The sequence below is a fragment of the Gallinula chloropus genome, assembly GCF_964237585.1.
Source record: "Gallinula chloropus genome assembly, chromosome: 1".
In the NCBI taxonomy this organism is placed as follows: Eukaryota; Metazoa; Chordata; class Aves; order Gruiformes; family Rallidae; genus Gallinula; species Gallinula chloropus.
The window spans coordinates 197,965,367-197,982,621 of NC_140085.1; the positions used below are offsets into that span (position 1 = coordinate 197,965,367).

General features: G+C 38.6%; 1 protein-coding gene across 1 annotated transcript in view; it reads left to right on the top strand.

Annotated features, from left to right (window-relative positions):
• Window positions 1-17,255, top strand: part of LOC311192138 (N-acetylated-alpha-linked acidic dipeptidase 2-like) — a gene marked incomplete at its 5' end in the record, with an annotated part of 34,931 nt that overhangs the window by 7,360 nt on the left and 10,316 nt on the right. The window contains 10 exons of the mRNA XM_084264562.1: window positions 254-379; window positions 1,029-1,215; window positions 2,320-2,413; window positions 2,692-2,790; window positions 4,896-4,981; window positions 5,578-5,697; window positions 6,126-6,208; window positions 8,994-9,057; window positions 12,038-12,105; window positions 17,104-17,195. Of these exons, the coding sequence (XP_084120688.1) occupies window positions 254-379; window positions 1,029-1,215; window positions 2,320-2,413; window positions 2,692-2,790; window positions 4,896-4,981; window positions 5,578-5,697; window positions 6,126-6,208; window positions 8,994-9,057; window positions 12,038-12,105; window positions 17,104-17,195 (1,019 nt within the window). The remainder of the gene's footprint in view (window positions 1-253; window positions 380-1,028; window positions 1,216-2,319; window positions 2,414-2,691; window positions 2,791-4,895; window positions 4,982-5,577; window positions 5,698-6,125; window positions 6,209-8,993; window positions 9,058-12,037; window positions 12,106-17,103; window positions 17,196-17,255) is intronic.

Sequence of the window (17,255 nt, forward strand, 5' to 3'; positions counted from 1 at the left end):
GGGACAGTTTCCAGCCTCAGTTTAAAGGGCTGCTGTTAAGTGCAGGTTAATACAGAAAGGTCAGCTGTTTGAACCAAGACCTCCTATAGAATATTATGGAAATCTTTGGTTTTATGGGTACAGGTTCTGATTTGTAGAAATGCAAAAAAATAACCATATCATACCTAGTGAATAAAACTCTGTATTTCTGAAAACAGGTGTTTTGTTTGTTGAATGACCTGTTGTTATGCAACTGCTTTTCTTTCCTGTGCAGGCAGAGCTGGTGTATGTGAATTATGGCCGCACTGAAGATTTTTTCAAGCTGGAACGTGAAATGGGAATTAACTGTACAGGAAAGATTGTCATTGCCAGATATGGGAAGATCTTCAGAGGAAACAAAGTAAGGGTTGTGTTTTATTCTTTCCTCTGTGAGTTGAGTGCTGCTCATGGTAGAGCTGGTGGGAGATGTGAGGGCTGAAAGTTGGAACGTAGGAGCAGAAGGAAGCCTGCGATGTATCCATTGTGACTGTGCTCTAAGAATAATTCCCTGAACAATAAAAACAGATGAATGTATTAATCTCCTGAGACTGAGATGACTGCAAATTCCTTAGGCAGTTCTTGCAAGAGATAAGTTTAGGGAACTGAGTAGTTTGTTGAGCCAAGGCTTTTAATACTTTTCATCCACAGAATTGCAACAATTTGAAGATGTAAATATTTGATAAGGAGTCTGATTCATGGGGATTGAATAGCTAACTCTTCTGCCTTTAAATTCTGACAAAGGTGGTGATAGTGTGACAGTGGGGATAGTGATGAGTTTCCATGCCCCAGTTTTATGTCCTGTGCTTTATTTCATAGCCTTGAGCTATGACTAGAAGTATGACATAATGACGTACTGTATTTGGCTGTGGTTTGTTCTGCTGAGCCTGTGGTCATTTTCACTCTTCCACATGTACAACTTCTAAAGCTATGTCCCTATGGAAGTGAATTCAGATGTATTACTGCATTTTTTTTTTTAAAAAGGCATTTCTTAAAAGCAATTAATTTCACAGGTCAAAAATGCTATATTATCAGGAGCCCAAGGGATCATACTTTATTCAGACCCTGCTGACTACTGCGCCCCAGGAGTAGATGCTTATCCAGATGGCTGGAACCTTCCAGGTGGAGGAGCCCAGCGTGGGAATGTATTAAACCTGAATGGGGCAGGGGATCCCCTGACACCAGGTTATCCTGCAAAAGGTGGGTGAAAGATCTGTACCCTGGGCCATCAGGTACTTTATAAGCTGGTGCTGGAACTTATCATGGCACTCAAAATTCATCTATTCTCAGTACAGATGTAAAAAAAGAAAAATTGAGCTGCTTAAAATTACTTTCAGCAATAGTTAATTCCCCTATTGCAGAATAAATTCTACCTGCATCATTTCAACTGGTTGTTATTGAGTTAGGCAGGGAAAGTAAGTCTTCAGGAACATTTCTTTGTATGATCCCAGCTTTTTAACTCTTAGAAAAGCAGGATGTGTAGGTTTACAGACAGCAAAGCAGTAGAAAATGGCTGAGGATTTATAGCCATTTTTAAATATCTGTGTTTCTCAAGAGGACCAGTTTAAACTAGATTATAGTCTCCCATCAAAGAGGAGTAATAGCTTTGCTTGGAGGTATGTTTCCTTGCCGATCCTAAATTCCAAGGAGAAAAACAGTTTGAAGTCCTCTTTACAGGGAGTAAAATTTCTTATGTAAAATAACAGTAGCCTGGAGTCTTTCGAAACTTGGCACCATGTGCTTGTCTTGTCCTTGTAGGCATCCTGAACTCAGTCTGAACGAAGGTGCTTACTAGCCCACTCTGCTGATGGGATGGGAAAACAGGGGTGCTTCTGGAAGGCTCACTGGCTTGTGTGACCCATGTTGGGGGCATAAGACAACACCATATGGTATAGATTGTGTGTGCTGGGAACACCAGGTTCAGAGAGACATTGAGTGCCTGCAGCATAGGTGAATGCATCTGTGGATGTCTTCTGCAGCTTGTCAATAGGCTGCACAGGAGCCAGCTTCACCTCACACACCAGCTTGGTCATCCCACCATCAGTTTTGGATGGAGAGCAAATCTATCCATCCATCAAATGTGGGGACTTCTCTTGCACAGTTGTGCAGGTGCACTATGGGGTTTGTGGTTATGTCATTTTTATTTTGGTTTCCTGGAATCAGTGTCAAAGAAATGATTTAAGAATTTAAAAAAAATGATGCATACTTGTGGCTACTGTGTGGCTACACTGTTCAAAAGTATTTCCAGTTTGGTGAAAGTTGTTAAGAACACTATAAACTTGACATTTTGTTCTGGTTTCTCAGAGTACACTTTCAGGTATGAAGTTAATGAAGGTGTAGGGATACCCAAAATCCCAGTTCATCCCATTGGATATCATGATGCAGAAGTATTATTACGGTGAGTATACATCAGTCCACACCAGAAGTCAGTATTAACAATTGTACAGCAAATTTTATTATTCTAGGATGATAAAATCTGTGCTGTTACTTGTACTCATAGCTCTTTTATAGTAGTGTGTGCTTTGGGAAATATGAGAAGTTTAAAGCAATCGCTTTCTGGCATCAGGATTTTAAGAATTTTGTAAACCCATCTCGGTTTAGATGCAGAAATCAGTAAGGGAATGTAAGGTTTTAGCCTACTGGTCAACTACATTTGTCTTGGTTTTCACCTAACAGTGCAATGGGAGGACCTGCACCTCCAGACAGCAGCTGGAAGGGAAGTCTCAACGTGTCTTACAACATAGGGCCAGGATTTGCAGACAACCTTTCTACAAGGTCTGTTTTAACACTTTCCCATTTATAAAATATTTTTTGGGAAAAAAAAATCTCAACAACAGAAAGACTATGAAACACTACATCTAGAGATATTCTGGAGGAAGTTACTTCTTTTTGTTTGGGTAACACTTGGTAATAATGATGAGAATTTGAAAATCAATTTTCAAAACTACAGTTTTTCTCTGTCCCCCCAGTGTCAGTGGATAGACTCATTCAGAGGGTATAGGTCCAGCCCCATCATTTCAACATTGGTCCTTTAATGTTCAGACATTGTTTCACTGGTCCTTTTAACAATGGTTATATAGTTGTAAGTAACCTCTTTTTTTTAATACCCTTGAATTAACCCTAAACTTCCTCCTTACTTCAAGCTTTGGTCTTTCCTGTTTCTGGTGACACAGAGGACAATAGGACAGGCAGCATACAGTGGTCCAACGAGGAAGCACTGACCATTCAGTAGTTCTCATTTGTGCATTTTCCCCTTCTCCACTGTAATCCTCCCCAGGTTTCTGTAAACTTAAATCTGTGAGGTGTGGAAATTGTTTGGGAATCCAACAACTGTGCCACAAAGCTGGCAGACCCTGTGGTTGAAAGCCCTGAAGAATAACAGGACAGAAGGGTCCAAAGCACATATACCTTACTTGCTTGGGAGGAATTGGTCTTTGACCAGTTGTATTAGCAATAACATGTTTGTGATTTACATATTTTCAGCTCTGAGAGAGAAATACAACAGTCCAGGTCTCTGGCACTAATACTCTCTAACAGATTGAACAATTGCATTTGGTGGTCAGGGATTTGACTGTCAGGGACTGTCATAGCATTCCTTCTTGTTTATAACTGAAAAACTGCGATGGACAAAGATAAAGGTCACGTTATAGTTCCAGTTTACATGAGTTTTTATGCTGTGAGGACTGGTAGCAGACAATGTGTGAAAATGATGTATCATTATCTCTGTTCCACCTCCTGCAAAACAAGAGTGTGTCTGAATACATAATTTTGTAATGGCTGCTCTGCTTTAACACTAGCTGAAAATGAACAAAGGAGGAAAATGAAGGAGGCATATTTGACATAATTTAGGTGCTGTTTGGAATGTCTTGAAGAGCAACAGTAAGAAAAGAATATGATTCATCCACAAAACATACATGCCAAATATTTTGAATGCACTTTTTTTATATATCCCTTCTTGATAGCAACAGAGGCTTCTTAAAGATGGGCTAATGCTATGTACACTTCTCTCTCAGTCTAGCTCCAGACCAAAAGGAACCTCTTGGGTCTAGGTAGAAAGTCACTTGCGCACGGCAAGTATGCGAGTATATGTATGCTCAAGGCACTGGTGTCAGTTATTTTCTGGGCAAAGGTCCAGTAGCTATCCTGAAGTAGGTTTTGATTTTGACATCTGTGCAGATTTGCTGCTGAAAGATAACTTCAAATGTGAAACTCTTGGGGTTCTGCCAGGCACAAAACAAAACATTGTTTGATGCTTTGTTTCTTCGGCAGGTTAAGAGGGGGTGAATACTGCATTATTTTTAGCTCTCCCAACTCCTGAATTCCTTCCTTTTTATAAAGTTTCATGAATGGATTTTACTGAGAGGTGAGGGATGGAGGATTGACAAATCTTGATGGTCATTTGGATCTGCTGTCATAAACAGATAATTCAGTTTATTCCTGGCTGAATATTTCTGATGACCTTCTCTCCAAGTTCTATCTTACTACACAGAATTGTGCTAGAAAACCAAAGTGTAGTCTTTATAAAAATATGTAATACCCATAATTATAATTTTGTCCCAAATGTAAAATTATTTTTAATTACTGTAAGGGCTTTTCAGTTTACTCCTTTAACACGTCTATCCAATTGGCTCCCATAAATAACAATTTCATAAACTCTGTAAGTGTTTGAGTTTATTTATTGTTCCACTTCATAGAGTTGTTTCTAAGGAATCTTTGTTTAAGCAGACTCACTTGAAATACAAAATGGGACACTGATAGAGCATGGTGAGTTAGATCAATGCTGAACACAAAGCACAAACTTTCTAGCTTCCAAACTATTACACTGACTTTTTATTTCCTTCTTGGTCAGAAATGGTTACTCCATACTGTTTCTGTTTCAGGAAAGTCAGAATGCATGTTCATACAAACAATAAAATAACACGAATTTACAATGTCATTGGCATCCTCAGAGGAGCTGTGGAACCAGGTGAGCACTGGGTGCTTGAGGATTTTCATTCCTTCTTTATTTTGTGTTTTTTGAAAATGTTCTGTTGTTGCAAGAAACTTCATGGGTTCTAGATAGCCAGATAATATGGAATCTGAGAAACTCTTAATAGTTGTCCAGTCCCTCCCATCACACTGCTTTTTATTGGCATTCTGAGTATATACTTGAATGGCAATGCTAGGATAATAGATGTCAGAGAATTGTATTTAAATGCCTGCCATTTTACATTAGGGTTCCTCTTACATCAAGACATCATTCATGCTTTCTGCCTTTGCAAAAATTAACACAATGCAAAGTACAGAAATCTAGTCATGATTTGGGACCTCTGCATACTATTGTTACTTAACACAGTAGCAAGCCATATACATGAAATAATTTTAAATGGGAAAAAAGAGTATAAATATTTCTTGGCTTCATTTATCTACTTCAGTAGAATAAGTTAATGATGGCAGATTACCTTGAAAAATGTGTGGCACTGGTATTAAACTTCATATTTGATGCAAGTAGGGATGCAAAGGAAATACACGTAACCTAAATGCATTTTTAATTAAGTATTGATATTGTGTGTTTGTTTCCAGACAGATATATTATTTTAGGAGGTCACAGAGACTCTTGGGTATTTGGTGGTATCGATCCAACTACAGGTGCAGCTGTTCTGCAGGAGGTTGTACGGAGTTTTGGTAAAATGAAGATGGAAGGTAACTTATTTCTTAAAGACATAAAATGAAGATATGGAAAACAGCAACTTTGAGGACATGTGTTGAATGTTCTTATAAGTAGTTGTGTTGATTTAACTTTTCACCTTCACAGAAAGCTGTGTCTCTCATTATGAAAGATGCAAAATTCATTGAGATGCATATGTAGCACTGCATCTTAGTTGGCAGAATTTATTCCTTCGTGTGCCTTATCAGTGTAATATTACCCTCTTAGTAGTGTGGAATGAAAATATTGCATAAAGATGAAATGCCTCTGCAATATTATGTTCCTCTAGGGAATTTAAAGATGATTTTTTAACTGCTCTATCAATTAAGGATTATTTTTTAAAGATTTCAATTGACTCCAGTAATCTTTTACTAGGTTTTGTGACTTTTAAGTTGAATTTTCAGGTTTAACTATGTGATTGCAGGTTGGAGACCTAAGCGAACTATTATTTTTGCTAGCTGGGACGCGGAAGAATTTGGATTGTTGGGTTCCACAGAATGGGCTGAGGTAAATAAAAAAAATGTGGATAGAAAGCAAAACTTGAAAGTCTGTTTCTAGCAGCTGCAGTACCCAGTGGTATCTATTCCTAGACTGCAATCAATAACTTCAAGGTAAAATTGGAGCACAACAGACTCCTTCTGTGAGGCTGTGAAGCTCTCATATATTTATACAACTTACTTACTGAACTCTTTAGGACATTAGTGCACTAACTCTTCTAAGATTCAAAAATATGTTTTGATTTAAAGGTAATGTCCCTCAGTGGTCTCTATGTGGGACTCTGTCCCTTCATTTAGCAGAATTACAGCATTTTATATAGCCAAATTGGTTTATTTTCTAACTTCCTGTTGGAGAAAGTCCTTTATTTCTATAAATCAAAGTCTAGGTCATGGACCTGTGATCCATAAACACAGAAAACCCTTTGTGAGGAAAACAATCCTCCTGGGCAAATGGAAGGGCTGGTAATCTATGAATTAGTAGTTCTAAATTCCTGTGAAAATTCCAATGTTGTAGAGTCTCAGGGGCAAGACAATTGATTAATTCTGTAGTAGGACCCCTGACTCAATTCCTGACTGATAGAAAGACATTGGGAAATTCAGAAGTGATTTTCTGAAAGTTTTTATCTCCTTTTCCTTGTTGTGTATGTTCAGTTTTTAACCCTGTAAATGGATTTGATCAATCCTGATTAGAAATACAGGTCTTTCCAGAGTTTTCATTTCTTTGTAAAATCCAAATTAGAAATAGAGAAAGCAGAAAATTATCTGATGAAACATATTTCTGCTGAACTATGTTAATATCAATACTGAAACGGTTAACAGAAATGTGTTCCTTGTTCTTCTGTTAGCTTTTTATATATAAGTTTATGGTTAGATCTGTGGATAAAACTAAAATATTTTAATTTTTTCCCTTCATTTTAGTTTATTGTTATGTATTTCAGTAAAGCACAAACTGACATGTTACTGAGGAGGGAACAAAAGCAGAAACATGCTCCCAAACACCAACAGGATTCAATAATAGTTTTGCTAACAAAGCTGAGATTTCTGTTCCTTTGGATCTACACTACTTGTTTCTCCCATGAAGTGTTTTGGTTTCCAGACATAATAGATTCTCTGCATCTTATTGTTGGTTTTTGGGAGAATAGATGAAGGGAGTATAATTTCAATTGTAATTTAGTGAGAGATTTTAAAGAGTTGGCATTAAGCTTTCATCCCACCTGAAATCCATGGTATTTAAAACTTTGGGAATTTTTGTCTACATACCTGTGCATATATCTAGCTGCTGTCAAGAAAAAACACACAATTGCTTTAACTGAGAAATATGAAACAATTACACTTATAAGATCATAGAAACAGAATGATTTGAGTGGGAAGGGACCCCAAAGCCCATCTAGTCCCAACCACCTGCCATGGGCAAGGACACCCTCCACTAGCCCAGGGTGCCCAAAGCCCCATCCAACCTGGCCTTGAACTCTGCCAGGGATCTAGGGGCAGCCACAGCTTCTCTGGGTAAACTGTGCCAGGGCCTCACCAATCAATTTATCTTGAGCAAGTCATGAATAAATTTGGAGTTCTTTTTATGTTTGTTCACATATTGCTGCTGCTGTTCTGTAATGTTTTTTGTTTAATAATATCTGGTGATCTATCATCTATTATTTCACTAAGTGACCACTGTACCAGGTTAGAAATCCATGAGCACAATTCATATCAGAACATCAATGCTTTTATATTATTGTTTTCTTGCTTTATCTTGGTGGTGTGTGCTCCTCTTTGACACCAGTTTCAGTTCAGTTTCTCTAGACACATTCCTCATAGCTTACATTCGTGTTTTCTGCAGCTGCCAGATCTGCCTTCTACTAAATCTTGAGGAAAATTAACCCATTATTTTCACGGTCTGTGTGTAACAAAAAGCTACTGCAACTGGGGCAGCATCCTTTTGTTACATAGACAATCTCTATTGCTCATAAATGGTGTTCTTTATGTTGCAAATATGCTTTTGCACATATGCAAGGCCTCATGCCTGCATATACAGGCTTGCTTCCTCCCATCATATTCTTTTGCAGAATGTCCTCTGCTGCTTGTTTTAAAGATATCAATTTGGTTTTGGATTTATAAATTAGCAATCCAATTTTTATTACAAATGATTAGTTGGGTTATAAATTGAATGAATCAAATAACAATTACTAACCTAATTAGAATATCTCTCACAAAGCCAAGACTTTGCAAAATGCCACTTACTGATTAGAATGTCAATTTCAAACATAATTACAAGTTTGCAAAAATTTAAACGTGTGTGTATATATTTAGCATGAAAGCAATTCTTGGTTGACTCAAAACAGTCAGTCAAATTCATTTTAATAGGAAATGTCAGTGCTTTGACTCATCCCATTTTTGAAATGGAAGAGTGTGGAAATCACAGCAATACCCAGTTTATCAGTGTTGCATTCAGTGCATGTTCTAAAAGCACTTCGAGTGCAAAGTTAAAACACGTCTATAATTTTAATTTACACTGTTATGATGCTGTTCACTAACTTTCCTGTTCCATCTTACTCTTCTGTGACGCAGTGGACAGCACCTAGACTTTGTGGCTGTTTCCCAAATTAAGTCTCAGAAATCAGGATTGAATTTCAGATGCCCAGATCATTGACCCATGCTCAAAGTTTAAGATAATTAGTAAGGTACATAGTGATACTTATCCTGGTCGGGTTCTTAAAGGTAACGCTTTAAACAATGCACTTAACATGCTCTTGTCTAAATGTGACTAATTTAAAGTAATAATTACACTTTTACAACCCCAGGAAAATGCCAGAGTCCTCCAGGAGCGGGCAGTTGCTTACATCAACACAGATTCTTCTATAGAAGGTGTGTCTTTTATTTTTAAACTCACCTTGCTTCACAGATGTCAATTTCAGAAGTTCACTGCATATTACTTATTGCATCCAGAGCTGGGAAACATAAGACAGATAAGGTGATGTTCAGAATATGTGTAGCAAATATAGAATCAAGTGGAGAGAGAGCAATTTAAATGCACGTGTTGCTTTCTCGTTGCAAATAACACCAGCCAAGAGCTGCAGCCCACGTGTCTGGAGTCCAGAATGTCTCCTCTAGAGGAGTTTAGTATTCTGTGCTAGTGAACTGAGTGCTCTGGACGATAAACTCTGTTTTAACTGCATTAGCTTTAATTTACAATTGCAGTCTTAATTTATGTGAGAGTGCTCCTTCTTCTGCTTGCAGCTCCAGTTTCTCCTCCTGTGGAATTATAATATTTTGGGGCACTCTAATTTATTACAATCTCAAGGCAATTTGTGCCAAGATCTTAGCCTTACATTTCGAGGGGATGGGAATTGGTTTTGGTGCTTTAGGCCTGTGTGGTTACCTTTGTTTATTGCTATGAACGCAGACAATATGCAGGCAGTAGCTTGCAGGGCTCTCCTAGCAAAATAAGCACAAAAAACTGATCCAACATTCACAGAATCACAAAATTGTAGGGGTTGGAAGGGACCTGAAGAGATCATCTGGTCCAACCTCCCTGCCAAAGCAGGTTCCCTAGGACAGGTCACACAGGTAGGTGTCCAGATAGGTCTTGAGTATCTCCAGAGAAGGAGACTCCACAACCACCCTGGGGAGCCTGTCCCAGGGCTCTGTCACCCTCACTGTGAAAAAGTTCTTCCCCAGATTGGTGTGGAACTTCGTGTGCTCTGACTTGAAGTCACTGCCCCTTGTACTGTCCCCACAGACCACTGAGAAGAGGCTGGCCATTTCCCCCTGTGTCCCACAGTTGAGATATTTATAAACATTGATCAGATCCCCTCTTAGCCTTCTTTTCTCAAGGCTGAACAGCCCCAGTTCTTTCAGCCCATCAAACATTGTCTGATTTACTATGCCCTTCAGATTCTGAGAAGAATCTGCCATACAGGAATGCCACTTAAAACTGGACTTGAAATTCCGGGCCCAAGACTGTGACCTAAATCACAAAATTCTTCTGAAATTATACTGAGCTTCCTCTGCTGCTGTCTGTGCTGATATAATAGCCAGTGAAGCCCTGTGAAGCTGCCCTGCGTCGTAACCTCAGTGATCTGGGGCATTGCTCTTCCCATGTTATATCCAACTTGGGCTTGCTGTGAGTGAATGAAACAGTTATCGACAAGCATATTTAGGAACTCACTTTATTCCTCGCGGCTGAAAATTTTGTCTGTCACAAAAGGATTGGAAGAAGAGGCAAACCCAGTTTCTAAATGCTCAGTTGGAATTGGGGTATAGGATGGGTTAGAGCTGTTCCTTCAATTATGCAGCCTACATGCTGTGTAAAAAGTAGAGCAGAATTTCACGCCTAGGAGATCTCACAAATGAAAGAATAGCTTTACAGCTGCTTCATATTCTCAGCATGGATTGTAACACATATTTTTTAGTTGTTTTGCAGCCAACATGCTGCTGCCTTAAGAATTTTCTTCTAAATCTCGATTAATTGAACATGTCTCATGCTTTATGCATTAATGAAAATGTGAAAGTAAAACCACTGGAAAAGAAAGATGTAATAATAAAAAAAATCATATTCAGTGTGCTGTTTTAACTATATTGGACATCTTTCACCTGACCAAGCATTAAAGTTCCCTGTAGAACCATAGCATCCATGTTCTTTGCCAGTTACTTTGGTTCCCATCATACGTTCTCCTCAACACTTCTTATGCCACTGTTTGGACAGCAAATTATTTCTATTCATTGTCTCAGAATAGTGGGTCAGTCTTTTGATGGCCTTTTGAGCATTTGTGTGACTTTAATTTCCACTTCTCAAACACAGGCTCTCCTTGGAAATATTGTTAACTTTATCTAGTATTTTTTTCCATCATCATGGGGTTTTCTGTAGTTGTCAGTCTAGTCCTCTTATAAGTACACACTGTGTGAAGGATGACCCAAAGGTCTAAAGCCATATTAAAACCTGGTAACAGTGTTATCTCAGAGCTTATGTTTCATTATACCCAAGCCTTCTCACTCATCCTCTCTTTGTTGTTGTCTGTATTTGAGGGCAGAGGTGTTTGCCCAGCTGCTGTCCAGTGGCTGTAGTCTATAGAGAAGCCTGCTTTACACCCTCACTCAAAAGTGGGGATAGTTTCTTTTCGGTGGGGGTCTTGCTGCTGTAGCTGACAGCTTCAGTATGAGATACTTAGCCAGCTCAACATAGCCCACCAGCAGCACAGAAGCCTCATGTGTGTAAAGTGTAGAAGCCACAGAGAGGTAGTAATAGGGGAGGTTTAGGAAACAGTAGATGGAAATATTACTCTGCATCTTTGTTGCCTCCTATTTGGGTGAGACTTAGTTCTGAAATACAAAATGCCAAATGTCTGAGTCTCGTACTCAGGTGACGGCCTGTCTTTCCAAAACAGTCTGCAAAAACATTGGAAAAGTCCCGTTTATGATAAAAGTAGGTGCATTGAAGGATTTTTTACATCTTCCAGGGAGTATTTCTTTCTTTCTGCACAGTTCCTGAATGCAGTAACTTTATTTTAACATCTTATGCTTTGTTACCATTGCCTTCTTTTTAACACAAGTGTAGGAGTGACAACGGCTTGTAGCTAGTGAGGGGTAGCTGGGAATATTTTGGAACTATGGGAAGGCCTAGTTACCTTACCGTGTATGTATTATAACCAATGCATCATTGTCATGCAGTAGGAGTCACTTACACAATGTGACCACACAGTCTATTTCTGTGTATAGGCAACATCTAAATTCTTGTCTTTGAGTCAAGAAGTTTGCCTAAGAAAGGACTGCAGGGCTTAATTCACTAAGAAGAAAATGCCACCCGTATGTGAAGGGGAAAATTTCCATGTCTTTGTTTCATTTTCAGGTAACTACACATTAAGAGTTGACTGCACCCCTCTTCTCTACAAACTGGTGTATAACCTGACAAAAGAGGTACAGAGTAAGAGTGACTGTCTTAGAATGTAAACCTGCAGATTTACTTGATAAAGTCAGTTAGTTGAATAATACTGAATTTATCTTATTCTTGTACTGGAAAAATCTTGCTCCCACCAGAATCCATAGCAAAACATCCCTTCGCTGGTACATAGTCCAGACTCATAGTTCCTCAGTGTCCTTAAAAGGTTGAAATGTGCCACTGGCAGAAGTGGAATATTATATGTAACATATAGTAAAAATAATAATAATAAAAATAAGATAATAATACACTTGAAATAAGTTCTCCAAAGTGATAACCATTCAAAGAAATAAATTGCATTTTAAATTTGCATTTCATGCACCAAAGAGAATCTGTTCATTTTCACATTGGCTAGCTACCACTTTCTCTCTCTCTGTTCTCCTGAATCTCCTTGAGAGCCTCTGAAATACTGAAGGACTGAGTGGGTTTTGTAACAGGCCAGATGTATGGATTTGCATGATTACAAGTGGTCTAATCATGTCTGCTTTGCTTTCAGCTCTCAGGATGAATTATCATAAGGCTGAAAGATTCTGATCCATTAAGGCGTGAAAGATCATTGCCCATATGAGGAGTTAACCAGATTAGGCTCCTAGTGTGAGCCAATGTCACTATCCTCAGATCTGTATTCATCTCAGTTAACAGAAGACACCTCTATCTGGCCTAAGCAATATAGGGTCCCTTTAAAGGCAACGTGTCTTCCCTTGTACATACTAAGAGAACGCAAGTGACTCGATCCAGTGTAAAGTACTGTGACACCACTTGGCAGGATGACTCCAGCCATCAGTCTCCCATCCCATTAGATGCATATATCCTGAGTTATTTTCAAATGCAATACACTTTCTTTTAACACTGGAAAAATCATAGAATCATAGGATACCTGGCCTGGAAGACACACTTTACATCGAGTCCAACCATAGCCTAACCCTGCCTAGTCCACCTCTAAATCATGTCCTTAAGCACTTCATCTACACAACTTTTAAATACCTCCAGGGATGGTGACTCCACCACCTCCCTGGGCAGCCTGTTCCAATGTTTGACAACCCTTTCAATAAAGAAATTCTTCCTGATATCTGACCTAAATCTCCCCTGGTACAATTTGAAATAATTTCCTCTCATCCTCTCGCTTGTCACTAGAGAGAAGGGACCAGTCCCGACATCTCTTCAACCGCCTTGCAGGCAGTTGTAGAGAGTGATACGGTCTCCCCTCAGCCTCCTTTTCTCAAGACTAAAAACCCCCAGCTCCCTCAGCTGTTCCTCATAGGACTTGTGCTCCAGTCGTGGTTTGAATTTGGGGAAGTTATCTAAGCTATCCCCATGTTTTTCTTTTCTAGGGTTTCTTTTATTTTTCTTGTCAAGTCTTCCTATATTAGTCTGTCTTCCGTGCAGGGAAAGCAGCTGTGCTTGTTCCAACAGTGGCTGTGACACTTCGCACACTGAAAGGCATTCCGTTTCGCCTATAAAAATCTCCATGTCCCGAGCGCTGCAGGGCCCTGGATAAAATAATTTACTTTCTGTCTGCAGCAAGTCACTTACCCAGGGATACTCTTTTTTAAACAAAGTAAAAAAATGCTCTGGGCTAAAAATAGTGCCTCACTCGTGATCTTAAGTCAAGTGTTCAACCAATGCTGGGTTTGAATAGAAAAATTCCATTGAAGTACCACACAAAGTACTTGAGATTGGCTTTTTTTAAATTTTTCTTATTCGGTAGTTATTTAATATAAACAATAGAAAGCCTTACAGCTATTCCAGAATTCCATGCTGTTTCCTTCCTTAAAAGCTCATAAAATTACATTGTGTGCATCTATATTCTTTGTAGCTTCATTCGTAAGGTAGATTATTTTACAGTAGAGAGTTTTTCAGTGAAAAGTCAGACTATTCCCTGAGCTCCTTAAAGTCACTGCTGGTACAACAAAGATAATTTATTTTCTTGTTAGTTTGTTATAGACAAAATCCACAAATATTTTTTCTTTTCTATTGTTCTACAGAGCAGGATTCTTCAACATTCTGATTCTCTGCTGTTCTCTTCTTTCTGTACAAAGTCATGTTGTGCTTTCCCCCAGATTTCTTTTATCCTATTATCTCTGTCCAACGAATATCATCTACAATCCTTTATTTAACTTTTTGCTCTATTTCCCCCCACACACACTGTTTTGCTAAATAAATTTGCAACACTCCTTTCCACATTTCTCTAGAGTATTGGTTTCCTCTTTTTTACTGCTAAACCTGGGACCACCTCTCGTCTTCTTGAAAAAGAAAAACTTGGTCTTTTTGCAGGAATTCTACATTGTAGTTTTCATTTCCAAACAGTCTTTAATTGGTGTGCCAGCAGTGACCTCCATAAATCACAGGCTGTGAAACCTTATTCTAGAACATTTACACTCTTTTGAACTTTCCTGTAAGAACATTCACAGAGATTGTTGGAATTTTCCCAAGGAAAAAGATGTTTTGATGGACTCTTGGAGAGAAGTCAGGGATACCAAAGGCCATTTACTGAAGGACCACTTCTAGCTAGGACACCATTTTTGTTGGCATTGAAACATATCTACAGGTGACTGATAGACCCTGTACAAATGTGGCATATCTTTTATTTGGCTCATTGCTCCTAACATCGCAGAATAAAATTCATGTAAGGATTAAAACATGTTTATTCTCCAGGTCCCTACAAATTTCAGTGGATTGCATTAGCAAAAGAGGGAGAGAAATTAAAGCAACAGCCAGAACTGGGAAAATCTGTTTTGCAGAGGGATATGATTAATTTTCTATATTTTTTTCTTCACTTGCGTTTCAGTAGCCTCTCACAAAGATAACCAAAGACTACAATCTGTACCTTTGCTAATCAGTTGTGTCTTAACTTTAACTTCTGTAAAGACTAAAAAGACAAAGGCAGAGTGATTATATTCTTAGTTTTGCTATTTTAATTGCAATGCTTTTGGTTTTGGATGACATTGGGAAGCCATATGCTATATGTACACATCAAAGCCACAACCCGTTAAATCTTTTCATATCCTGATTGTTACTTTCTTGAATAGGAATAATGAAAGTCCTGTGCACCTCAGGAGTCCAAGTTAATTATTGGAAACAGCATAAATGGGGCTGAAAGATTCCCTATGTTTTGCATTAGGCTTTTGCATGGGATTGAATTTCATTCAGAAAGCCCAGTAAGTGAAAGAACATTAGTGCAGATGTGAGTGATTATGTATGTCCAAAAGAAAGTTATTTTTATATCTAATAAAGAGTCAAACATACAAGTATCCAACATCCCAAGATCTCTTTGCTCTTCTTGGCTTTTAATGATCCACTTCTCATCAAAATAATGTAGTGTACCCATAATGTGGTTTCTTTCAAAGTGTTCTGTATGGAAGTGTGATTCTCAGGATACAGTTGGGACATTTCACTGTTGAAAGCCTTTTTTAGCCATGCTTTACTGCTAGGCTTTAAAAATTTGTAGCCACCAGCCAGTGTCTGCAATATTTCAGCTCCCCTGCTCTGATCATCATTTTTTTATTTGTATTTGTAAAAAAGCCTCTGCATTTTCACTTGAGGAAGCAGTAAGCTTATGTTGATTCTAGATTTGGATCTAAGTCAAGGCAAATACTGTGTTTTGTTAGTCTCAGCATTGTTTGAAAAAAACTGGGCACTGTTTTTTACATGACCAGATCTGTCAGAAATAACATCTCTGCCAGAGCATGGGGTACTTTTACTCCCATATGTTAGAGTTCAGCTTACTCTTATTAATGTGCCATTTTCAGTTTAGCCCTAGAATTTAACCAAAGTGCCCTGAAAATGACAGCAGCTGAGCAGTTACTTCACAAGGTTGTTATTTTTCTGATGGCTGCTGACATAATCTCAGAGGTCAGAACTCTTTTGACTTTCAATTTGAAGTCTGGATATTTCTCAATGCAGAATTGAAGTCTCAACAATACCGTGGGACTATGTATGTAGCCATGAACATGTGTTGTATTTTGGAGAAAAAAAAATACAACCCAAACCCTCACATCATAACTAATCTTACATTTAAAGGACTATGTCTAGTAAAGATTGTTTAAGTCGAGATGCAGAGCAGGGCTGGAGTTTTTATTTATTTTTACCTCTACCACAGATTTTCTAAGAGTTTTGGTTGACTAAATTTATACTCTTTCATAGTCTTCCTGGTGGTATGATGGCTGTACTAACCTTTTCCATCCTGGTTATACAGGTTTTTGATTTTGCTGAAAAATCCTTCACTTAAATGTAGACACTTCTTAGCAATGGCTAAACAACAACGTGTTATCAACATTAGTCTCATCAGAAACCCAAAACACATCTGCTAGGAAGGAAATTTACTCTGTCCCAGCGAAAACCTGGACAGTGGGACTTAAATTTGTACAAACAGTGTCCTGCACAATGGTGCTTCAGTCTTGGTTGAGTCCCCTTAGCACTGCTGCAATATAGTCAATGCTTTTGACCTTTCCTCCTAGCATAACTATTTCATAGTTTTCCTGTGGAAAAAGCAATCAAATTTCAAGCTCAGCCTGTTGAGAGCATATTGCTGCTGTGCTGGGCAAACCTCCACGGGGTTAAGGCTGTTACATCCCCTTGTCTGCTCACAGCAGCTGGGGCATCCTGTCTGCTGGAGGTGCTCCATGGAGCTATATATGCTGTTGAGTGTGTACATACACAGTGCTATAATAAGGTGGTAAGAAGTCCTAGAAATCCCCAAGATCCACTTCCCCCAGTATTGAGTGAGCTCCAGCTGATGTCCTTGAGCTTTTAACCTGCTCTTTCCCACTATCTGTGGTTGATTCCAAGTGCCTGTGAGATGCTTTTCATGGCTGGGATCCATAAATGCATGTAACAAATGTAAACTGTGTATGTGTACTTCCCCACAGGAGGCAATGCTGTTAACTAAGAATGATGCAGATAGCTGTAAAGGTCTCATTTGACAATGAAATGAGTTAGAGGTACTTTCAATGATATTATATTATTTTCCTCTCCAGATTTTAAGCCCTGACGAGGGTTATGAAAATAAGTCTCTTTATGAGAGTTGGCTTGAGAAAGATCCTGCAACTGAAAATAGTAGCTACCCCAGGTAAGTTCTTAATCTGTATTTTCATTCTCAGTATTTTCACCGTCGTGGTATGGCTACTCT